The 25,523-nt window shown below is 43.2% G+C and overlaps 1 protein-coding gene across 6 annotated transcripts in view; it reads left to right on the top strand.

Moving 5' to 3' along the window:
• SHROOM2 (shroom family member 2) overlaps positions 1-25,523 on the top strand; it is a 982,778-nt gene that overhangs the window by 857,906 nt on the left and 99,349 nt on the right. For all 6 annotated transcript variants that reach the window (XM_069639121.1, XM_069639118.1, XM_069639117.1 and 3 more), the window contains one exon: positions 15,336-15,519. In XM_069639121.1, coding sequence (XP_069495222.1) covers positions 15,336-15,519 — 184 coding nt within the window. The remainder of the gene's footprint in view (positions 1-15,335; positions 15,520-25,523) is intronic.

Genomic DNA, 25,523 nt, shown 5'->3' with positions numbered 1-25,523 from the left:
ATGGCTCTATGAGGCCTTCTACCTCAATTGTGTATTCTCCAGGCAAACTTCACGTCCATCACAACCACTTCTTAATCCCTGGCAACACCATAAGATCAGAGTCTCCAATAAAGTTTCTGGCCACTATATTCTTTGCATCAAAGAGGCGGGGCAAAGCAGAAGTGGGACTGCTCCACCACCCCCACTCCAACAGCTCGGATCAATCTTGCAGCTCCGCTTCACTTACGCCCACAGCACCAGGTGTCATGCCAGTCTCTGGATTGCTCTATCTAGCCCAGGTCAATCTTCTGCCACATACTGCACTTCCACCAGTGCCATTCTGGGTGGGCTGCGGGAGGACCGGCTACCTGAAATGTTTTGTTTCCTTTATTTTACCGCGATTTCTCTAGCAGGTCGAGGAGCAGCCTATGTTCACTGTTGCCTCCTTGCTGCTCACACCACACCCCAATTTTGATTATAGCTTACTTTGTATGTATTTTGTTCAATACATTTGAAAGCAATGTATCTTTTCAAGTAAACATTTATATCTGCAGTAATTGCATGTGAACATTTGATGCCTGCAAAGCTATATTGTTGTTTTGTCCAAATCCCCCACACTAGTACAGATTGTGGTGGGTATCCCAAGGAAAGAACCATTTAGTTATTTGGTGCCTTGGTATTTCTTAAGATTAGTTGTGCTTAGAATAGTTCTATATTTAACTTGAGTGTACCTTGTACTATTAGAAAAAATGGAGCAAGTAGATACTATTGTGTAACAGGGGGTGGTCCTAATAGGTAGTTTCTAAGATGATTTTAGCTCTATTATTTACTCATCCTTGCGTGATATACCAATTTCTTCATCCCTATTGGGTGGCACCAATACCAGTCAATAAACACAGCGTAAGTCATGTATAGTTAGATTATTGGATTTCTTTTTACAAGTAACCCTATATTTGTTTGGTTAGTTCTCTTAGCAATTGAAGTGTTACAGGTTTTCAGAGTCTAATTCGTGTGACTCCTTGGATCTTTTCTTAACATTTTCACTTTTTAGTATACATAAGGCAGAGCATACTTATATTGAAAACAAAACACATAAATAGATATACTGTGAAGTAGTAGTGTGAACATCCAACAAAAGTGCAAAGTGACATTCAAGGACGAATCATTACATAAAATAGACAGTCTCTAGATCATCTATTTCACTGTAACCGTAAATTTTACAGATAGTTCAGGGTTAATTGCGGTCTAGTTTATGTACCACTAATCTCAAAACACCAATCCTCTAGCCTAGGGGGGTTACTATAGGATTACTTGAAAATAAACTTTCGATAAACTATACTTGATTCATGCTGTGTTTATTGACTGGTATTAATGCCACCCGATAGGGATGAAGATATTGATATGTCACGCAAGGATGATGAAATAGTAGAGCTAAAATCATCTTGGAAACTACCTATTAGGACCACCCCCCTATTGTTTCAATAGAATAGATCTATATTCTCAAATACATCATTCCATTGCCAGAACATGTTAAAATGGATAAATAGTCATCCGGGTGCAGCATTTGCAGTCGTCACTAGCCAATGGCTAATGATGCAAGTCTTTACTTGCAAGTAGGAAATGTTGTGCTGTGTGTATGTATAGAATTGGGTTAGCGAGTGACTTTTGTATGCCTGCCTAGTAGATTGCAACTTGAATTTGTTCACCATGCAGTCCCTGGAAAAAGGAACTACCTTCCCAAAACAAGTCCCAAATAATAATTATTGCTGATAACACCATTCTCGTCCAGAAAATGGTCAAGACCTTGGGAGTTGTTCTCGACGAAGATCCGTCAATGAAATTTCACGTTTCCAGCATTAAATCAAGCTGTGGTCTCATAAATAAGAGAATAGGGTACATTCGCCCATTCATATCACAAGCGAACTGCGCTCTTCTTTCCACCGCACTAATTAATTCTAGATTGGATTACTGTAACAGCCTCCTTGCGGGCACCGCAGCGCTCAATATCCAATCATTGCAAGTGGCTCAGAATAATGCTGTGCGCAATATTTTCATTCAGTCCCGTCGCACACACATTTCCAATTTCAGGAAAAAACTTCATTGGCTCCCTATCAAACATCGGATAACCCATAAGATATTAACCACGACCCATAAATGCCTTAGTCTCAGCAGTCCCACCTACCTGTCAGACCGCATAAGCATTAAGCCAAACGTCAGGAACCTTTGGTCATCCTCGGCCATTATTCTCAAAAAGCCAAAAACTAGGACAGCTAAATTTGGAGGTACTACTCTTGACGCACAGGGACCCCTACTATGGAACAAACTTCCAGCCCAGATGCGGCAGATTCAGAACTATACCGTATTCAAACGCGCCGTAAAAACATACTTTTTCAACATGGAATAAATTCTTTGACTTATCTCCTTCTCTGCTCTATACAGGTTACTCTATATGTTCGTCTGTCCTGTTAAGTTTCTATGTGCGCCCTGAGGCCTACGGGCATGTTGGCACTTTACAAGAATTAAAATAAATAAATAACGTCTTGTGCTGACACCACCTTTTCTTTTTTTTTTTTAGACTGTCGTCCTTAAAAGAAAAAGGGATGACCTTTTTAAGTTGGAACCTACGGAACTGGTAGTGTATAGTGGGGGAATTATTACTGGGAAAGTAACTAGTTATTCGATACCACGAGATGCAGTCTGATTAGCTTTCATTTTCAATAGAAATGTCAGCCATGCCCATCTAATGAGTTACTGAAGAGGTTACATCAACATTGTTTTGTGAATGTAGTCCCCTTTAGGGCCTTTTCAAGCAGCTATACCAAAACGGAAAGCCCAATCCAATCCACTGCCATTCCAAAGCCTTCAATAGTAATTTTAAAGAAATGTACATGAAGACCTTTTCCTTGTGCAGGACTTGGCTGTCATGTTCCCCTCTTTGATTCCTTAGCTAAAATAATGTGGACCCATTGCTGTGCCCATACAGGACGACAACAACCAGACATTCCTTGTGCCAGACTGGTCATAATGGAGGAGATCCATGGGAAATTGTTCCATTTGGGAGGCCACAGCTTTCACAGATAAATAACAATCACTGTTTAATTAGTGAGACTGGATGGTAGTTTTTCGGTAGAGTACTGTATGTAGAAATATTCGCCAGTTTTCCCTTTGAGGATGAAACAATTGTAGCTTTTACATTTTTTCTTTTAGTTGTGTTTTAGCTGTATCATAACTAAAAGATAATATAAATAGACATAAAATAAATCATAACATTGTTACATTTGATTCAAAGCATTCACTAAAATTAGAAACCTTAAAAATCACTAGAATGTTTTGTAATCAATGTCTCTGTTTTTTTATTTTTATTCTCGGCTAATATTTATTTTCCTCTGTATTGTGTTTGAATGTGCCCATGGTCTGGCCCCTTTCTACTTGTCAACCCTTCACCTTTTTCTCAGGTCCCATTCTTTTTATTCTTCTAAAGGTTCCTTGCTCCCCATGTGCCCAGTCTCATTTCTGTTCTTTTTCGCTTCTGGTTCCAAAATATTGGAATCAACTGCCATCCTCTATCAGTTCATTAACTTCCTTTCCTCTCTTTGGCTGCTCAAAGAGCATCTCCTCTTGCTTTCCTTCTCTTATTAAGGTTTATAGAATTTTAGATTTTTCAATTGTACCTTTTTTTGCACCATGTTCAGCACTTTGCCAAAAGCGTTATGCAAGCCAAAAAATAAATACAAATACAATTATGACCATTTGAACATGTTCTTCTGTGCAGATGACTTCTCATGCCTCTTGGGCTGTGACATTACTTGCAAGTCACGTGAGAAAATCGTTGGTGTTATATAACCCAGTCCTAAACTGTAAGCAATACCATTGCAGTTGGAGAAGCCAGTTTTCTATGCGGGGTAAACGCCACGGGCTGAGTCTTGCAAGCTGGAGAAGAGCAGCTTGTTATCTGTAAGCATTTTAAAAGGATGGCCTTGCGTACACAAACGATATCGCTTGATATCCCATAGCACGGTGGCTTCTTTTTCAATTTGTGAATGCCTCAGTTTGTTGGGTTGAGGACTCGCGGGCATATGCAACAGCTCTGTGATGTCCGATTCTGTTTACCTGGGAAAGGCTGCTCCAAGACGGCATCGACTAGTAGTTGTAACATCTTGGTGTCAAAGCATGCTATAGTGGTTTCATGTAGCAGGGCATCTTTGGTGTTCTTAAATGCAGTCCGCTGGATCTAAGCCTTTTCCCACTTGCTTGGTTTTGTCCAATTTGTGAGCTGTTCGATAATGGTGGCTAAATTATTAATGAATTGCCCTACATAGTTAGTCATGCTTAGGAACCTGCATAGTTGGGATACTGTTTGTAGATGATGAGTGGTTTTGATGTTGACTTTTGTGGATCTGGTCTAACAACCTAGGTATCCAAAGAATGCCAGTAGAGGCTTGTAATATTCCACATTTCTATAAGTGAAGGTTGAGTCTGCACTCTTGAATGTGTGGGTGGCCAGCTGTTAGGAATGTAAGATGCTCATTTTTTTCTGTTGTGTAATACAATCAGTAGGTCATTAGTGACAGTAATAAGGCCTTGAAGGTCTGATATTGTCACGCTTCCCAAATTGTGTGCTTTCCAAATCCTCCCCACCTATTTCTTCCTCGGACGAGGTTGCAGGTCTTCTTCCTTTTTTCCTCCGAAATAATTGTTTCTTCTTGTAGAGATATGGTCTCCCTCGGGCGGATGCCACCCTGCCGTCTCGTTAGAGAGCAGATCAGCAGGGGGAACCCCTTCCGTGAGAGCCAAATGAGAGGAAAAAGCCCCAAGGCAGAAAAAAACACTCGGGTGTGTTGTTTCTTCTTGCCTGGATAGCAGCACGGTAGAAAGGTAAGTTGTGGTATTCCAATAATGCGAAACAGGTAAGCAGGTGGATGCTTGTTGGACACACAGGCTTGAGGAGTAACTGTTGAACACAGGCTGTCCACTGAAGCCAGGTAGACAGCAGACAGGTAGCTGCGAGCTGAAGGATTCCAGGAAAGTGAGCGTAGCAAAGGAAAACCAGAAAATAGATGCAGAAAGAGAAAGAGGAATCAGTAGGAATAAGACAGAGCGATGGAGAAAACAGAAGGAGGAGAGGAAGGTAGAACGGATAAGACCGGAAAAAAAGGAAAGAGAGAACAAACCCGGAAGCGAGCCGAAACCAAAAGTAAACAGAGTAGAGCAACCACGGCTAACGGAAGGCGGTGACCAAGAGGCACCCCGGTGCCGCGGTGGAAGACAACAGAATAGGACCAAAAATGGGGATGGCAAGAAGGAGGGAAAAGGCAGGACAGGAGAGTAACGGAGCTACTTCGAAAAACAGAGCGCATAGACCCAGGGACAAGCGAAGGGTTGCAACGCGCAGTTGCAGGGGAAGGCGTGGCTTAAGAACCAGGGCTATCGGGAAGAAAAAGAAACTAGACCCACACACCAGGAAATGTAAAGAGAATACCGGCACATCAATGGCGCCTCAGTTTCCATGCTCTACATAGCCGCCAGGAAGGAAGGCGCGTGACAGATATTGCACCACACATTTTGAAATACATCTGTCACAGAAGAAATTCTAATATATTTTTGGACTTGTACTTGTACCTCTGTAGTGAGTCTGGCAATGGCACAGGAACTCTTTCCCAATTTCAGCTGGTGTTATGGGACATTGTCTATTTTGGAAAAAGAACTTTGATCCTTTCTGTTTGACCACTAACCCACCAACTTCAACAGGTTATGTGCCGTTCTCGTTTTACCTCCTTGTTGGAGAGGTGCATATCGACCCAAATGCATACTTGGCCTGGCTCTTTAGCTGTTCTTGCTATAGCAATTGGTGAGACTCTGTGTATGGCCAGAGTCCTTTTCAACAATCCCACCACTTCTAGTTTGTCATGCCCCTCTTCAGCTTCTGGAGAAAATGGAAAGGAACTGGCTGATGGCAAAAACTGATGGGTTGCGTTGAGCATCTGCAAGGTTTCTCTGGTTTGCCCTTTAAGCAGCCAATTTCAGAGAATGGATCTTTAAACTCTTCGAGCAGATCGTCAAAGTCAGTGTGTTAATAGCAAGTGGGGTGGATGAGACCCAGGACTTCTGTGGCTTTGCAATTTAGTAAGATGTCTGAGCTGACTTCTGCAACAAATACTCTGAGACCCTGGATGATCCATGTGTAATCAACAGTTTGAATGTTCTATTGAGAGGAATGCATGTTTTGTTGCCATTATCAAAGATTTACAAGGCTGGTATGCTAAAGGTTGGGCTGTGGTACAAAGTGTCTAATTTAAATGCAAGGGACACTTGACTAAGGCACTGGTATCGAAGGCTCTGGAGACTCGATCGTTGATATTCATTTTGCTCCCAGGTGGTTTGATTTTGCTTCCTCGTGTTTCAAGATTGATCTCATATATATGGAAACCTTTGTCAGTGCTCTATATTCAGTTTGCCCATCAGCTTCAGTGACTGGTTCATCCTCTGTACTGCAACTGCCCTGGAGGGAGGTCTATTTTCATGTCATGAACATTGCCTCCACACTGTGTGCATGCCGGTTTGCTGCTATCATACACTTTGTGTACTAGCTGTGTCTAAGTTAGGCTTGAGGCTTTTGCAAAATTTGAAGGGTATGGATGTGGTGGACCAATTGACTGCAGATGTTCTCAGTGGCATGTTCTCTTAATGAGCTTCTGCCGGCTACTGTTTTGTCGCTTACTGCAGTGTGGGAATCTACCATATTATGGTTCTAAGGCATCTCAAGCGTAGTCTATAAATAAAATGATGGGTTCTTCTGGGAAGTTGCAGTGGAGTTTGACAGATGCACTCTTGGACCCCTTCACCTCTTACTTTATTTTTAGACTCTAATAGCTCACTGTTTATGGCCAGCTGACGGAGGCAAGCATGGTTTGCATTGAGGTTCTCACCATGCCATTGCTGGGTATATTGCAAGTTGAAAAGTTCCAAATCGGGATTGGCTTGGAGGTGAAGATATTCCGACAATGCATTGGTGGCAGATGCATAATCATCTTCAGAACAGGCATTGAAGAGTGCATCAGAATGCTCATGGTTTTCATCAACAAGATATTGCAGAATTGATTGCATTGCGCTGTCCTCAGTCCCTCTGGTTACTTTAACATAATTATTCATCCTACCGAGACATAGCACCCAGTTGGAGCCTAAGGACAATGCATCCTTTACTATATCAAGCTGTAGCAACAGAGAAAGAGCAGGGTTGAAAGGCCTCATCGAAGTTGCTGGAGCTGCAGCAGTGGGAGCTTCAGGAACGGATTTGCTAGGGACTGTGTAAACACGCTGAAAGATTGTAGCGTGTAAATGATCATATCGGGGAGTGGTGGCAGTGCAGCGGCTGGTAGATGGTGGTGTGAAAACTGTTGGGTCCCGGGGAGTAGGGATGTGCAAGTTCAGCTTGGATCTGTTGATTTTTTAACTTTGTGAGTGCCTCATGAAAATTACCTTCATATTGCTAATTAGTAAGTGAGGGATAGACCCCACAAAGTGGCTGCAAGAGTGGTAGGAGATGCTGTGCAAATGAGGAATGGGAGCTATCTTATGTTCTTGCTTCCCAGCCTGGCTCTACCACACGTGCACGAGAGGGGGACCCTTTCTTTCAATGAGCTGTGCCACTCCTATGCCACAGCTTAGATAGTCGTGTCTGGTGGAGTAAGGAATGGAGGGATAAGCTTCCTGTCTGCTCCTTCAGCAGCCCGCCATGGCCTCACATATGTTTGCAACATAACCCTCACCGAAATGGAAGATTTATTCATCTTTTTTTTGTCTTCTCAGTAGTGGTCAAAAGTGGTAATGCAGTATTCAATACTAAATGAAGACTAAAAGACTAGAAACAAGTATTTGTTTAGTATTCTGTGAGTAATCGACTAGTATTCAGCACGCTGAATAGTCTTCCTATAGTATGCTGCTTAAAACGAATTCTATGGAATACTAAAAAAGAGTTGCTATAGTCTTCCAATACTATAAAAAGACAAGTTAAATATTAAATGTAGTATTCGACTTTGCTAAGGGAATATTGCCCTACTGCAGTCTACATGGAACACATCCTCCTTGCACTGCAGTATTGGAAGGAGCACTTTTTGAGTCCGAACGCTGCCCCCTCATCTTGATTGGGGGTACACGCTTGGAAACCTCTTCGGTATTAAGCACGTTATAAAAAAACAATTATAATTATATAATTATAATTAAGAGAATTAACTTTAACCTATTCAAAACAGTCTGTAGGCTGCTTGATGGATTTTGCCTTGACTGATGCCCCTATATTCCCCATCCCCCAAACCCGGTAATGGCTGATCCCTTTTACAATTCCAGTTGGACCCGTAGATCTTTACTAGTCCTCTTTTTTGTATTTCAGTTTAAATTTGTTTTAAAGTTGCGTTGGTGCGAGTTTCACTAACGGGGGGAGGGGGGCATACATCACTAGCAAGCAGTATCGAGTCAAATGCTACTACTGCCCATGAACGTGTTCCTTTTCAGAAATGTTAGAAGTACAGCAGCAAGTGGGAACTTGCCTTCCCTGCGCTCTGTTCTGTAATCTGAATTCAGAAGTGGCAAGTACACAAGCTTCTTTCTGGGACACGCACACATTGCAGACGTGCTTCTTTTTTCATTGGAACTGCATGCGAATGTTCCTGCTCTGAAAACAGGTTGTTCAGTACTAATGCCAGGGCTGAACAATGTAAATCCTAGCACGCATTCCTGGGAGAAACCTTCCTGCAATCGGCAATCGCCAGATTACTCATTTAACGGTGTAATTTCTTTTAACTGCTAGTTTAAGATGACTTAAAATATATAATTTTTATGGAAATACAGGCAGCCATGCCGCTCTGTCAAGGGCTTGCATTTTGCCTTCACTTGTAGATTCTGCTCGTGGAAATGCTTCTAGCAAAACTGGTTATTAAAGCGCGTTTCCCGCAAAGAAGTGAATCATTTTTTTAAAAATAATTTGTTTTAGGCATTTGATAAAGCATGGTTCTACCTCCAAAGCAACGTGTCACAGTAAACAGTGTATTGTCGTTAGAACATCTCGAACATCAGGTGGAAAAGGGCAGTGCGTGTGTGTTGCACATTAATAAGGTGGTGTCTGTCTGTCTGTGGCGGGACGGGGCAAGAGTGGGGTCAAATTTAGACCAGATTAGAGTTCTGCAAATTATGGGTTTGAGAGGCCAAAACCGTGTTTGGGGCAGTGTGATAAATTGGCAACTGTCAAGGGTGTGAAAGCCCTGGCTTTTTTATTTTTATTAAATAATAAAATGATGTGGATAATTCCTTCTCCGAAAGGACAGTCTGCTCTTCAAATTCCCCTTTCATAGGCTCCATGTCCAAAACAGTGTTATCTGTGACCTGCTGTATCAGAATCCTGCTTTACAGCACAAGCTCTACCAGTGGCACAGAGCAGGTTCAGAGATCGCAACTGTCCATTTCACAGCTGCAGTGACGGCTAAATTCACTGGAGCGAAGGTGTTTCATTTCATTTGAGATATTCACCGTTGTACTAAAACTGTAATGGCCATAAGTAGCCATGATGGTGGCCGAATAAACCGTAAGAATAAAGCTATGCCTTTGTAATTGCACATATGTCAGCCATGTGGACTTAGTTCAGCTGTGAAAGGGTTGTGTATTCCCCCAGATAGGCTAGCCCCTGCCCTATTGACAGGAATGTAGCCTGGTGGGTTTGCCTCTTTGTTCCTTTGTAATAGCAGGTAACACCCATCCACCGGTGAGTGCTACTTCACAGGACGCTAGCATCCGAACAGGAATCAAAGGGCGCATCCACAAAGACCCAGGCCTCACAGCAGAGCGGGGGGCTGCATTTCTAAAGGCCTTTAGTTCAATTGAGAAGGAAAGGGGGCAGGGCTAGTGTAGCCAGAGAGGGATCTGTACAGTTTTTTGGGGGGTGGGGGTTCTGCCCTTTTGATTCTCTCTCCCTCTCTTCCTGTCCCCTCCACTTCCTCTGGAGCCAAGCACTTTGGGTGTGACATCATAAGGGCAAAGTACACACATTTCAAGAGCAGGGATTAAACCCCTAAAGCAGTCCAATCACCTGGGGGCATTTGCCTATAAAGGAAGGGGCCTCACACCACTTTGAATCATCTTGGGAATCTTGAAGTATCTCTGGATTATGACTTGAGAAGATTTCGCTGGACCATGCTGAGAAAGCAGTCTTCTCTAAAGTCCGCCAGTTGTGAAGTGTGAAGGCAGGTTTTACAAGGCGGAGACCAGCTCTGTCCCCAAACCATCCAAGGGACCACTGGGGATTAACTCTGCTGCTGGATCATAATCCTGCCTTTCTGCCAGCTACCCTGTTGCCTAGGTCCTTACCATGTTGCAGTTTCCCTGAAGGTATATGCCAGGTTCCCCTGTTCTTGGGAGCTAGAGGAAGGGACTGATATTGGCCTTTAAGGCCCTGTAGTGGGACTCGCAGCACCTGGAACAGACAGGCCCCGGTTATTGACAATGACCTGCTCCGAGTCGTGACTAAAGTGTGCTCAACGCAGAGCAATCTAGCAGGACCCTTCAAATTGGCCCTTTGGTGTCCATTGTTCTCTGAACCACCGTCCGCTGTTCGACTCTGTTTGCCACTGCCCCAGCAAAAACGCATTGTTGACTTGGCTTGAACCACAAAGTACTGCTGCCTTTCCTTGCTCAAGCCGCCTTCCGAAAGGCCAGCTTCTTCATCGCTGCTGCTGTAAGTTGGTCGATCGACCAAACCAATGTGTTCCCCGAATAGTGACCTCCCGCTTCTGCAAAGAACCCACTCGCCTGCTCATCCTGGTGCCATTTTACCACTGCCGACTGAACCTGAGGACTGCCCGATATGCATGCACGAGTAGACAATTCGAGACCATTACCAACTTCAGTTGGAACCCGACTCTACGTCAGCTTGCCTGCGGGCCTTCATGACTGATGCATCCTTGACCCGAGCCAACTCTATGATCAGCACCAAGAAGAGATCTGCCCTGTGGGCCATCTTTTTGGCCCTAGAGTCTGGTTAGGCCACTTTGAAAGCTTTTTGCTCACAAGTACATATCCTTTTTCAAGAACATTGTTGCTTTTGCTTGCCATTCACCCCTGATTAGTTATCCAGAGTGTTGCATCCACTATCTTGGCTTATTCTGTGTTCTTTCATCGGGGGAAGGGAGTGGGGGAGGTTTATGTAGTTGTATTCTAGTTAGTTATTATTGTACATAGTGTGTTTAATAAAAGTGTATGTATTTTTATAGAACCTTAATTGGACATTCCTTACTTTTGTACTGTTATACTTTGCTGGTTGGGTTGTTACTGGACCACATTCAGCCCCCTCCCCTTAATACTATACCTTTTATATGTGTTTAAAGAGAAGCTGGTGGCAGTAATTATATGTTTACCATGTTTGAGTTACTTCTAGTGTGCACATTCGTGTTTACCGCATGTGGCTACTAAACATGGCCAGTGCCCTAAAATGGCCACCCCACAAGATTTTTGCTTGCTGTTTGCACATATTGATGTTTGGCCTTCTTCCCGCCTTGCCAGGTCTGGAAATCCCATATAAGGACATGCACTTGCGCAGGAAAGTTACAGCTTTCACGGCCTAGTGATGCCTTTGTGTGTGGCTCAGGAAGAGGGTGGGTCTGTCTGGTCCCATTCTACATTCCTAGATCCAGAGAATCTAGTTGTGGTGTATGAGTGAAACCAATAATTGTCTCTAATTGGACAAATACTGATGTTTGATCGTTACCATTGGTGGGCTTGGACTTGCTTCCAGGCTAGATTTTGGATAAGAAGGGAACTCTTTCTGCCATTTCTTCAGATGAGTGTTGGAGCTAAGAATCCCTTGTAGAAGAACAGGTGACTGAAGATCCAAAGAAGACTCCTGAAGAGCCCTGGATCCCTTCTTGCGTCTGGCCTAGTTAAACCCTGTTGGACTACCTCATCTGCAAAGGCCCTGTGCAGTGCTTCAACCCCTGGACTGGTGGTACCAACAAGTCTCAACGTGTTCTCGAGGGGCCATCGGTCCCAAGACTTCGGGAAGTGGCCCTGGACCACCCGGTGGACTGTCCAGCTCTCCATAGGGCTACCTCGCTAGAACCATCGCCATTCTGTGTTTGCAGCCGGAACTTTGGTGGTAGCCAGCTCAAGGGATCATGTCCGGGAAGTACTTATACAGCCACAACTGGAAGGATGCCTGCCGTCGTCTGTTTGCTATGGCTGTCTCTGGAACTCGTCTTCCCCTGTCCTGTGAAGTGTCCTGAAGAGGGCTGCATCGCTGCATTCGGCATTTCTCCATCACTAAGGGTTGCACTATGCTTCTGGAACCGACCTGAAGAATCCTTGCACCCGTAGCTCCTGGGCACCCCTCACCGGAACCAACTGCGGGAAATCCAACCTCTAACGACCCCCTCCCCCCCACCCCTCCCTCACTGCCTCAGTCAACCCATCCATTCGTCTGGGAAAATCGAAGTAAGTAAATGAAAAGAATTTGTCTCTGCCTGTCCTCCATAGGATAACATCGAGATTAAATCTCCTTACATTTCCACTGCTGTTATGAAACCTGAAAGATAAGCACACATTTTACTTACTAAGTAGCCTAGTTGCATCTCTTCTTTTGAACAATCACCAACACACCTGCTAATAGGGGTGTATGGAATGGTAGATTTAAAGCCTAATACTGAATAGTTGGACAAGTAATCGGAGCCGAGTAGTCGCCTTTTTAATACAGTTATGTAGACAAGAAAAACACTTTGTAAATGAAAAACACACTTTGAAATGTGTACATCCATTTTTTATTGCATTTCTCTTCTTTGTTGTCTACACAAGATGTTTGTGTAAACCATGAAAGGAATACATTATCAGAAAATAAACCGTTCAATAACAGAACAGTTTTGTATTTTGTGCATTCATGGGTGTCGCTTGTTGGACCTCTACATAGATTTGACAATGGCACTCGAGGTAGTTCTCTGTGTACTGGTGGTCGCAAGGTAATGCATACACTGTAAGGGAAAGCTCTAATTATTCCCACTTTGATGCATGAGAAAGCTATACAGACCCTATCAGACCTTTTTTCTTGGAATTCTGGGAATTAAATATGATGTTTCCATGTTAAATACAGGACTACACATCCAAGAAAAAAAACAGGATGTCTCTCTCAGGCATGAAGCTAGGCAAATTGAGAGTTCTGTCTGAGATGACCATAGAGATGCTTCTCAAAAGTTGGCATGTATGGAATTTGAAACTTGAAATTGAAAAAGCACAAGTCTGTGTTTGAATACTAAGAAAATGGACATGTTGCAACCATAAATGTGACTGCCAATTTGTTCATTCATAGATTTTCGCTGTGTCCTACTTCAAGACATGGCTCTCCAGCAGTCCTATGTCGGTCCTCTTTTTCCTTCCATTCTGTGACCTGAAGACCTGTATTTATAAAGCAAAGTTACATGCACCAAAACTGACAGAAAAAAAAACACCACCATTTTTGTATAATATCCGGCTCCTTCACATGGGCCAACTGCTGCACAAAGACAACACTCAGCAAGGCCCGATGTAAACCCACAGCCAAAAGAAACATGTACCAGAGGACACCAGTGGGGTCCCTAAGATGCATTTGTTTTAGATTTTAACTGGGTACTTCGAAATTCAAATAAAATAAGCAAGTGATTCAATAGGGAGTGGCTCAAATTATTAGCACCTGGGATGGGTGATTATGGTCCACATTGGCAGCGCAAAATGGCCTTTGAAATGTTAAACTCTTTACCCCGGGGGTTGAGTGAGCACTGAAAGGTGATGAGTGCGGGGATCCCACTCTCTACAGGGTCTGTAAATGGGAAGTGTGTTTCTCACAGAAGGACGTAATAGAGGGTGGTCGCACCCACATTAGATTCGCGCAGTGAGCTGAAACGTGCCGCTCACAGCACCCATTGTCGCCTCTTTCCCAGAGTGACGTTGCCCTGTGCCCCAAGCCAGGGCATCGGCTCACAACAGAGCCTGTGGAACAGGATTCAGCCGCCCCCGAGCACCACTTCTTTCAGCCAGAGGAGCCCCGCCTGGGAAACAGTGCATGTGAAGGCACACGGTGCAGGGAGGAGGAGGTATGCTGTGCCAACCAAAATATGGATAGAGAGAATGGAAAGCAGCCCTTGAAAACAGTGGAGGGACTGGTGACTGTCAGTGATCTATAAGAAGCATTTATAAAGTGAACATACATGCCACTGTGCCTCAATCCATTTGGGAGAGGATTGTCCTGGTTTGTTTGTGCAATAGCACCATGTGATTTGTAGCCCCGGATTTATAATGGAACCTCAGCTGTATAAGCCTCCTTATGAAAAGGAAAACAAAAGCAGGACTACAGTATGATCTCCGGCATGGAATGGTCATGTTTGTGTACAGTCGTGAAGTAGACATGCTGTTTATTTATTATATATTATTATTGCTGGGGAAAGTATTCGGCTCCAAGTGAAAATTAAATAGGTATTTGGCCGAAAGCCAAATAGCTCATTTTGAGCTGGAATTCAGTCAAATACTTTCTGAAAGCCGAATTTCGGTACATTCTTACCTGCTACAGATACATTATGGGTAGAAGCAATGTGGCTTTTGGGCACAAGGCCCTTCTCTTCTTAGGGATTGGACTGCTGAAGCTCGGTAATATCACTTGTGACTTAGTTCCATCTTATTGCATCACTTTACTTACCTCCTTCGCTGATTTAAGTCATTGAATTCATTTTAAGAACCTGTGGTGACTATATATATCTTTGCTATTGAGAGTTGTGCATTATCAGCTGCTTGTTTCATTTTTTAGTGCGCGTTTAAGGCATAGAAGAAATACTGTCTTTTATACATTCCTGTCTAAAATGAATTATTGTGTGCTTCACTGTGTGGACTCCTTGTCGACCCCTGGCCCCACTCACTCCCGAGAATAACCTTGACTGCTCTCCATTGATTGGGTTTTGGCTAACCTCCCAGAGTTCGCTAGTTAACTATAACTAGGGTGGCCTCCCAAAATCTGTCCACCAGGCCAAATTCTAGAATTGTGATTGTGTTGGCTCTTGGTTTGTAGAAGTGTGATGAGCGCTTGGACGTTTTAGCCTCTAGTCATCCTTGTACTCCGGCAGGGCAGAAATCAATTAATCACAGGCAGTATCCGTCAGCCCATTATACAGGTGATACAAATTGCATTACACAAGTTCACAATTTGAGGCACCTGGTGATAGTGATTTAATCAGAAGTGAAAAACTGGTGCGTCAAGAACTTTGGCCAAGATTGAGGTCTTGGGCTTGCAGGTTCCATGGCGCAGGCAAGCTAGCCACAAGACCACATCCCCTTACAGTAAATTCCTATTTCCATTTCTCTAGGAAAGACGAGCAGACCGTGCCTTCAGCCATCTCTTTAACGTCCAGTTCCAGCTACTACAGCACATCTGCCCCCAAGGCTGAGCTCCTTAATAAGATGAAGGATATGCAGCAGCAGCAGCACGAGCCACATCAGCCTGAAGAAGATTCTGAGGAAGAACTGGACCACAACCTCTCCGAAAAGAAGGTAATTTAATTTGTGCCTTTAAATAACAGCGGTTATTGTTAACGAGGGCATGTTTGTGAACAAAACAAATTCCCAAAGATGAAGTAAATAAGTGAGCTAATTTACTGTCCAAACCCTGACCCTAGACTTGCTGGAAACCACTCCATGCACAGGGGTCAGAACCATTTTTCTGCAGCAACAGAAAATATTGCAGGGCAAAATGTAAGGCCAAGGCACATGCACCTCCTACCACATCTGTGCATCATTCTTTTTCTAAACAAAAAAGGGACTAGATTTTTTTTTTTTACACATTGTATGTTTTCTGAATAACCCTTCTTTTCTTTATATCTTCATAGTTCCACCCAGACTTTCTAACTCTTTTGGGATATTTTTCCTGAACTCTGGATTTCATTCTCTTAATCCTGGATTTTGGTTGATTTAATAAATTATGCAAGTTGTGACCAGATGGGTTTCCAGATGCCAATCCATGCTTTTTGTGCATTGTGTGTAGTTCTTCAGCATCTGTGGCCGGACTGTGTGCTTTGCGTTTGTTGGTCTTTACGATTACTGTATGCAGATGTTTTCGTTATGTGGGAGCCACATCATTTCTCAGTTTCTTGTATGGAATGAGGCAGCACTCTATTACCTGTACTGCTTTAGACTTGTATAAACTAGCTAGGACACCTCCTTCTTTCATACATGTCAAATGGGCCTGTTGTGGTTTGTTCTGGAGGCAGCCCAAGGTGTTACACCACCCTAACTCTAGTACCTATAACAGGGAAGTCTACTAATTGTCCTGACTCTTCTGGGCGGGAACACTCTACCGAATTTCTAAACAAATCATGTTTGACCAAATAATTCCATTTACCTGGAAACTATGTATAATTGTTTCTTTTTTTTGAAAAGGAAATAGAATGGAGCCTAATAACTATAGACCAATCACTCGTCTTGATATTCTAGGTAAAATCTGTGGTATGTGCGAAACTAAGCAAATAGGTGATATATACTGATAGTGTAACTGTTCCAAATGGGTTTTGTTAACAGATCATATACATCCTTGAATGGGTTTATTCTGAACTTTATTAAACATAGAGCCTTTAATAAAAAAAAAAGAAAGCATTTATTGATTTTGCTGCAGCATTTGACAGTGTTGATAGGGAACTGTTATGGTTGAAATTAAAGAAGTGGTCATGTTCATCTTATTTATTTGAAATATTGGTGGATTTTCACTCTGATACAAGTATTTTAGTATGTGTCAACGAAGAGGGTCCACTATCTAGGAAGATATCAACAAATCGTGGGTTGAAGCAAGGATGTATGATGGCTCCCTTGCTTTTTACGTTATTTATCTCAAATATATTTGAAACCCTGTACAAATCAAGATGTTTTCCCCATCAACTTGGTAAAGCACCTATTGCTCATTTGCTTTATGCTGATAGTTTGGTTTTGATGGACCAGACTGAAATTGGACTGCAGCGTCAATTATCAGCTTTATCTACATATGCAGAAGATAATGTACTTTCAATAAATGTATTGAAAACACACATTTTGATAATCAACCTCTCTGCAAAGACCAAGGGGAAGAGGTTTCAATGGATTTTAGACCATAATGCCCTGGACTCATTATCTATCTTGGGTTTTGTATTACTAGGACAGCAAATTTAACAACAATGATGAAGAATTTAAAATAAAAAAACAAATGTTTAGCCGCAAAAGTTTCCGTAAATAAATAAGACATTAGGAAAATGTTCCATGATCTGACTTCTAAGATTCTATAAATTAAAGGTCATTCTGGCCTTGATGAATGGAGCTTAACTTTTAATTTCTGGACATTTTGACCTGGCAAAGTTTGGAAGCTTTGTTTTGGAGGAAGTTACTAGCCCTTCCAAACAGGGTACCCAAAAAAATAAAATTTGAGTTGGGTCTAATATCAATGTAGGCTATAATGACATGGAAGGTTCTCTTTCTTTAGCAAATGTTTAACAGCAGCCGAAAGTTCTGTTTATAAATGCTTCGCAGAAACAATGTTGCAGTAACAACATAAAACATTGTTAGTGAATTAGATGAAGGAGGTCTTATCAATCCTTGAGCAACTAAACAGGACTGTAAATACACCAGTAGCCAATCCATTAAGTGTGAGAAAAAAGTTGTCTGAGAATGACTGGATCGAAACATATTCAGCTAAGAATTCGTTATTTTATCATTTTAATGATGAGACAAAAGCTTTCCATGTGCTATCAAAATATCTTTTTAAATTTCCATAGGGAGTCTACATAGCCTAAATACAGCTCCCAAGAAGGTTACGTCCATCCCAAGATGCTTTATCCTCGTATTTAATCCCTTGCCCTTATCTTGGGGTGATGGCTCGGATGCAAAAGGGCTCTGGGTGCCACCACCCATGTTGTGATATTAGTCTGGGGGCAATGTGGGGAGGATACCCTGCCCACCTCCATCATGTCCCGGTCATTTGGCATGGGCTTATTCCAGTGGGCAGCAACAGTTCTGTCCCTCATCTCAGAATTGTCAGAAAGACACGCTAATATCCACAGAATAAGCCTAGCACTTTGGGAAGACCAAGTTGGCACTAAGATATGTGATGAAGTCACCTCCCTAAACGTAAAAGTTGATGGTGGGGTCACCATGGGTGGTCAGGTGCCACCACCAGAAACGTGATGCTGAACCGGAGGGCAGCGGTCTTGGGTCAAATGACCGACTGAAAAAAAACGATTTAGAAATACCACTCCATGACCGCAGGGAGCGGTTTTTCTAAATCGAACGGTCATGCCCCTGCCCCACACAGGTGCGCACAGGGGCTGATAGGCTGGGCGATATGGGTAAGTATGTGACTGTGTGTGTCGCTGTGTGCGTGCGTGTGCACGAAATGTGTGCGTATGCATGGTGAGCAGGGGGGAGAGGAGTAAAAAGTGGTTAGGGGTGTGAATAAATAAATAACACACGGTCACGTTATTGTCCTACACAAAATCGACCGAAAGAAAATCTGTCTTTTTCATGTTCGACCTTCAAAAAGCAGGAAAATGGCAGCATGGAAAGATCTCCTTGCAAGCCCGAACATGCCATCCACAAGAGGCCTGGCTTCATCACATTGTGTCATTATGCAGTACTGTCCCTTTAATAAATCATAACTGCTAATGGTGTTCGTTGTGGCGTGAAATATGCCAAGACCTCCATAATACTAGTGAGACTAGCACACAACATTTAGACTGAAGATGATTATGGTACGTGCCTATTCACATCAGGTATGGTTTAAACCTGAGCCAGAGCATGGTCCCACCTGCTTGCATAATAAACGGACACCCCGGGTGGAGAAAGTGAGTGGCTCATGGTTGAAGCAGGAGAGCCGCAGGGAGGCATTGTGGCAACAACATGGGCGAGTACTAACCTCAGCATGCTGGAGCTGGTTTTGGAAAATTTACTTAACATGGCTCTTGATGCTGTGGTCCATGGGTCAGTAAGAGGAAATCTCCTGCCATACCCTTCAGATGGAAACGCGGTAATCTTAAACGCAGTCACCCATTCCTGACTGATAATTGTAAAGCAAACCCAGTTGAAATCCATCCATCCATCCATCCATTTACCCGCCCCGCCAAGGGGATAAAATGGACTGGCTCAGAGCTGTTAGTGTGGGTATTTGGTGAAGACGTCAGAGATGTTGATATTTTTGAGACTGTTGGAGAGAGGAGCAAAGGCTGACAGCAAGAGGCTGGAGAGCAGCAGTGGGTGATATATGGTATTTAATGGGGTGTGTTAGGATGAGAAGTAGAACATCAGCTAGAGACAGGGGTAAAATGAGTAGATTAGAGGAGGAGGAGGAGGATGAGGATGAGGAAGTGAACATCAGAAGGAGGTTGGAGGAAATAGCATGTCCTGCACCAAGGAGAAGAGGTGGTGGAGGTGTGAACCCTAGGCCTAAAAAGGGGAAGCTTGACGTCAGTTCCGGAACGAGCATGTGGCAAAGTGCCAAGAAAGTGCAGGTGAAACTAGACTTTAAAGAGGAGGAGAGTATTGACAAAGCCTTTCAGGTATGAGCATGTGGTGAAACATTGAGGTGGGAACTATTGGATTTGTGGGACAATGAATCGGGCCCAGGAGAAGGCAGGTGGGTGGCTCAGCTTTATTTAAGGTGATGTGCTTTTTTTCCCCTTCAAATCAGTTCCAAACCAATCTTTTGCCAATGACCCAGAGAAGGATCCCTATTCCGGACCAGAAGGACTGGTCTTCAATTGAGGTCCTGCGAACCCATGGGGTAGACCAGAGAGACCCTTATTCAAACAAATGTTCTGTTTGTATTTTGAGTTTCTGCATTACACCTGGATCTGTAAATTCCCTAAATAAATACATTTTGTTAATTCTTTTTGCATTATGTCTTGGTGTGCAAACCGCTCCACTTTGTGACAGAGGTTAATGCTGAGACAGACCAATAGATTTTGCCAGAAGCACTTCAGTGCAGAGCAAAATGATTGAGTGAGAGCTGCCTAGCTTAGGCTTATGTGTGCATAGATCGGTAGGTGAGCAAAGTAGAGAAGGAGAGTTAGAATGACAAGGGAAGGAGGGAAGAGACAGATTGATGTTTTGTCAACCGAGGAAGTGGGGAAGATGGACTTTAGGAGGAGGTTGGAAATATCAATAGAATGGAGGGCGAAATAAATTGAGGTGAAAAGAAGGGCTATCCAGGTTAAACTGGAAGAGTCTTAGAAGGAGGTGGAGCATTTTAACAAGGAGATTGGGAAGAACTGGGGAAGGTCTAAGTGAATAACAGAAAAAGTAAAGAGAAGAGTGATAGAAGCCAAAAGTTGGAGGTTGGAGGAGAGTGATGGGGAGATGATGTGATGGGTATCGGGGGGGGGGGGGAGTAGAAAAATATAGGGAGGAACTTGGGAGAACCAGAGGAAGGAGGTTTTGAAATTGTCTATTCAATCCTGAGTGAACTGAGGTGTGGAGAAACGGAGGGAGGCAGTTTGGAAATACGGGCATGTCTGCTCATAATTTTATTTTGTTTTAATATGATCATTTTATATCAAACTTTACACAAAAGCAAAATATAATGAATCATAATTTTCTCGGTTTAGCTCCAAATATAATATGTAGACATAAACATCACCTTCAAATTAAAAATATCAATAGAAAAAAGAAGAGATACAATAAATAAATAGTTCAATGTTAAGATATTAAGGTAATAAAGAAAGTGGTAGACATAATGAATGGACGTAGTAGAGCCGCAAGACAATTGTGGAACAATTTAGGGGAGCGTAGGGGAACTTAGAGGAACATCATTATAATAACTTGAGAACTACATGTCTAGTGGTAGTCTCAATAATTAGTCGACCCAATGAGTGGCATTTCATTTGTAACGTTTAAACATTAACCGCCACTTATTTGCAGGATTAATTATTATTTCTTCTTCGGTCGAGTGTTCACTCCGAATTCATAATTTTTTTATCAGCATCGTTCCATATTCTGAAGAGTGACATTTGTAGCTTAGCACTAAGAGTATTAACACACTGGTGCCAGAAGTCCTTTTCCATGATGTAGTTAATATTATGCCCATGTATTGCATAGTTACTTATGTAACTAGTGGTCAGAGTAGGGCAGCGCATGAGTATGTGTCTCGCTGTTTCTGGTATTGATTGATGGTTGCACAGCCTAAAATTTCTGTCCTCTTTAGGTATAGATCTTTCAGATCCTAAAGTCGACAAAGTAGGAAGGCGATTGATTCGTAATAACAGAATAAATTGCCGAAGATGTTACGATGGACAGAGGTTGATATTTTTGTGCTTTTTTATGGGTAAATAAAACATAAGAGACAAACCGATAGCTTTTTATACTTGCTAAGTGTGCGTAATTCTTCTGCCAATCCCATAGTTTTACTCGTTTATACATATGGTATTTTATATACTCGAAATCCGCACCACAAAGAGGTGTCCAGCTCATTGACTCAAACAAGCTGTCCATTTCTGTTGCTAGCCTAGATTGCATACCACCAATCAAGGCCTCCTTTAGGGATTTAAGTATTCCCCAGAACAATCACTTTCAACGACGGGATTCCCAATTTTAGCCTAAGGCTAACAATGTGGATGCATTGAGGAAGGCCCAACAACTTCCTCCAGAATTTCCCTTCTATGATCTGTAGCCACTCGAGGTTCAAAGTGATCAGTGATTCCAGACCATATGTTATCATGGGTATAAGACATTGCACATATAGATGACACACTCCCCAGATGGAATAGCCGCTCTGATTTTGCGTGAACTTATAAATCATAGCAGTTAGTTGTGCTGCTTTCAACTTGCAATGTTGAATACATTGCTTGTAAGTGCCCTTGCTTTCGAATTCCACTCCCAGATTTATAAGAGTGTGAATACCTGATTTCTACTGTTCCCAAAAGCAAACGTGGACTAGCAACCCTCCCAGTGGTGAATAATAGTTCAGTTTTGCTGTGATTTATGACCAGTTCATTTACTTCAGCATATTTTCAGAGCTGTGTTGCCGACCTTAACAGGCCACTAACTGTGTGGACAAAAAGCGCAATATCATCGGCATATGTCATAACTGTCACGCTCACCTGGTCTCCACGGGGGCGTGCTCGAAGGATGATGTCTGCACTAGTGTTGCTCTGCTTAACTGAGGATGCTAGCTCGTGTCTTCCCTTCGTTCTTGCCTCAGGAGATGTCAGTCTGCAAGTGGAAACAAGATTTTAGCCAATTGAATGAAGCTGGTTTTGGTTTTCCCCTCCTTCCGATTTTCCCTTCTCTTCCTCTGGCTCACCTTGGTTTTTTTGTGGACGAGCTCTCCGTCCTGCACACTCTGGCAGGGGCACGGTTTCTCAGTCTTTCCAGGAGCTAGTTACTTCACTGATCCGATGCAGCTTGCTGAAGTGGAAAGGCCGGCGTAGACAGGTAAGTCTCTGTTCCAATAACTCCTTGAAATAGCCGTCTTAAGTCTTTGCCTGAGATATCTAATGTTCGTTCTTGTCTTTCAGGTGCGGCTTTAAGTGGCTTTCGGATGATGGATGACTCTCCTGACGATGATGAGCAGGATTCCAGCTGGTAAGTATAGCGCTGTGCGGGCCGCGCTAATTGTTCGCTGTATTTAGCTTTCCTTGCTGTGTGTGACTAACTTGCTTGTCTGTTCTGTTCGGCAGGTGCGGCGCAGTTCCAGGAAGATGATGGAAGAGCCGCCCGACGGGTTGAGTTGCTGCGCGGTGCTGGAATGATGAAGAACTGCTCGATGCAGTTTCTAGAAGTGGCTGATTTCAGGTGAGTAGCTACCCGAGAGGGTACCTTCAGTTCTGCTCTTCAGTGGATGCGGCGGTCCGTGGGTAAGCAGAAGGCGAGATCAGGATGTTCTGCAGGTGAGGCCTTCAATGTGTTTCTAACTCCTGTTCTTCTCTTTTCTCAGGTGCCAATGGAAAGAAAACTCGGGACGGCGTGGCAGAAGGGAAGCAAGAGCTGAGCTGACACAGTGAGTGTTACGCTGCAGGAGTGCAGAATAACGCAAAGTTTGTGCAGTTTGCAGGGTACAGTTTAAATAGCCTTGCAAGTAGTCCCAGGAAAATAGCCCCCCTTAACCGTATCATGTCTCCAGGTAAAGTAGTCCCAAGCCACACCCTGTACTGAATGGCTCAGCCTCTCAGAGCCAAGTATATTGCCCATGTACTTAGCACCTACCATGAGCCTGGCGCCAGCGGCGCCAGGACTGAGTCCAGGTGAGCCTAGCTGGGGCCTGGGAAGTCCCCAAGGAAGCCAAAGTCTGGGATGGGCTCACCAGTTTCGGGGCTTTGGGGGCATGCACCATGACAATAACACACTTTGAGGTGCCGACTCTGGGAGGACAATTGTGACTGCCCAATATACATTCTGGGATATCTGAAACAAAGAGGTTGTAGAGTAGGGGCCAGTTGTGCATCTCTGCTTTACAACTCGATTTTGTCTAGTCAGATTGGTCCTAGTCCCTTTGTAGTCAAGTTTAAGTTGAACAGTGGTATTTGTATGCAGGAGTTTCGGTTATTATATTAATTCCTCGGGCAGTTCATGATACGCAATTTGTGCCATAACATTTCCCTGTTTACTAGATAAAAAGTTGATCTTAAATCAATATATAATGCATATAATGGCGGGCTGTTAGATTTCAGGGCATTACGCTTTAAGACGTCCATTATTATCAGATAATGGGACGTAGAGTACCCAGTTCTAAAGCCACTCTGGAAACAGTCCAGGATCCCGGCATTATCTGCCCATGCTTGAAGTTCTTTTAGTAAAAAGGAAGCAAACCTTTTCCCAGTACAGTCAAGCATGGACAGCAAGCGATAGTTTCCCGGGTCTGATTTATTTCCCTTTTTATAGACGGGTACTAATATGGCTGTTTGCAATGTTGCTGGAATTCTGCCGTCTCTTAATACCTTATCAATTAAGATCTTCATTAAACCTGCCCAGAAATTGGAGTTGCCTTTCATAACGATGTTAGAAAGGCCATTTGGCCCCCGTGCCCTAGAGGATTTCAATTTACTGATATTAACTAGAAGTTGGTCATAAGAGAGACTACAAACGTTCGGATGGACCGAAATCCCTTAGTACTATCCCCCTTCTGAGTGGTATCAGGCCCATTCCGATCTTCCAAAAACTTAGTCCACTCTGTTGCACCAATTGGGTTAATCAGGGGTTTCTTTCGGTTTCCCCGGGCTTCCCCAAGTGTGCCCATATATTCCGGGTGTTTTTGGTGCAAAGAGTGTGGACCGTATTCTGCCATCGTTCCAGCTTTTTCTTTCTCTTCCACATTTTGATCCATTGTCTATATTTATTTTTAAGAACCCTGATGTTACTATGGATTAAGATCAGAGAGCAACATTTTGCTCTTATTTTACGAATTCCCCTTCTCAGTTTGCGCTTAGCATCTCTAATTTCTTTGTGATAGATCTCATCCTTAATCTGATCCTTTATGACTAAAGGGACACGGGTAGTGGCATATTTACCCACAAATACTGTGGTCCACCCTTCAATTTCTTCAATTGTCTTTGAATTAAATATCTCCGCATTACTCTCGTCCCAGTCACTAATTGCATTCAGAGCCTTACTAATGTTCCAATCTGACCATTGTATCTGGTTAGCTGCCTGGTTCATCAGTAGCTCACCTGCATTTATAATCCTAGGAAATTGATTGATTGGACCGAAGTTCATAATCAGTGGCTGGTGGTCGCTGTGGGGATTTTTAGATATTCTCATATCTCTGATCCTTGAGGCGACATTACCACTAATGAATATATAATCAAGTGTGCTCCAGGTAGAGCCATTGCTCCAGGTGCTCTAACCAGGTCTGTCGCCCAAGGTCCAGCCATTAATAATCTCAAGTTCCCACCCATCAAAGAAGCTCTGCCAACAGTCACCCTCCATATCATCAATGTTATGATCCATAATACAGTGAGGGTGCAGTAACGTATTGTTTGCCGTACCTCTTCGCCCTTTGATATGACAGTTCACATCCCCTGCCACAATAACAGAGTGATTGTTTGTATCCTGCAGCCATTCTCCTAAAAGGTCATGTAGTGATTCCTGTATCAGTGCTCTATACCTGGACCTGGGGGGGTTATAGATGTTCACTAATAGCAGATTATTGTCCTCCAGAAACTTAATCTCCACAGCACTCACAAAGTCTTCAGAGGTGGTTATAAGCTTCCTACTAACCAGTGAGTTTGCAACACAAGTTATTAGGCCACCAAAAGGGCGTCCCGCGTCCCCTTATTAGCAGGCGAGTGCTAAAGAATATACCCATTGATTGCAATGGGTGAGGTTAGCCAGGTCTCCTAAAGTAGTATTAAGGTATGATTGACGATGATAGGCAGCAATCCTTCATTGGTTAGTAAGTGCTTAAAGCCTTGAGTGTTCCACGATATTAACGAACAATCAGGGCTTCTGTAACACCAGCGGGAGAGAATTGGCTACCCATTTTGGAGTTTCTTGAATGTCGCTCATTTGCACCTTCTTCTCTCCAGGTAACATAGGTTTGTTATTGTTTT

Source organism: Ambystoma mexicanum, chromosome 7q (assembly GCF_040938575.1).
Source record: "Ambystoma mexicanum isolate Mex_15411 chromosome 7q, UKY_AmexF1_1, whole genome shotgun sequence".
NCBI classification, from domain to species: Eukaryota; Metazoa; Chordata; class Amphibia; order Caudata; family Ambystomatidae; genus Ambystoma; species Ambystoma mexicanum.
The sequence above is the reverse complement of the archived record's forward strand: the minus strand, read 5'-3'. Positions and strand labels throughout refer to the sequence as shown.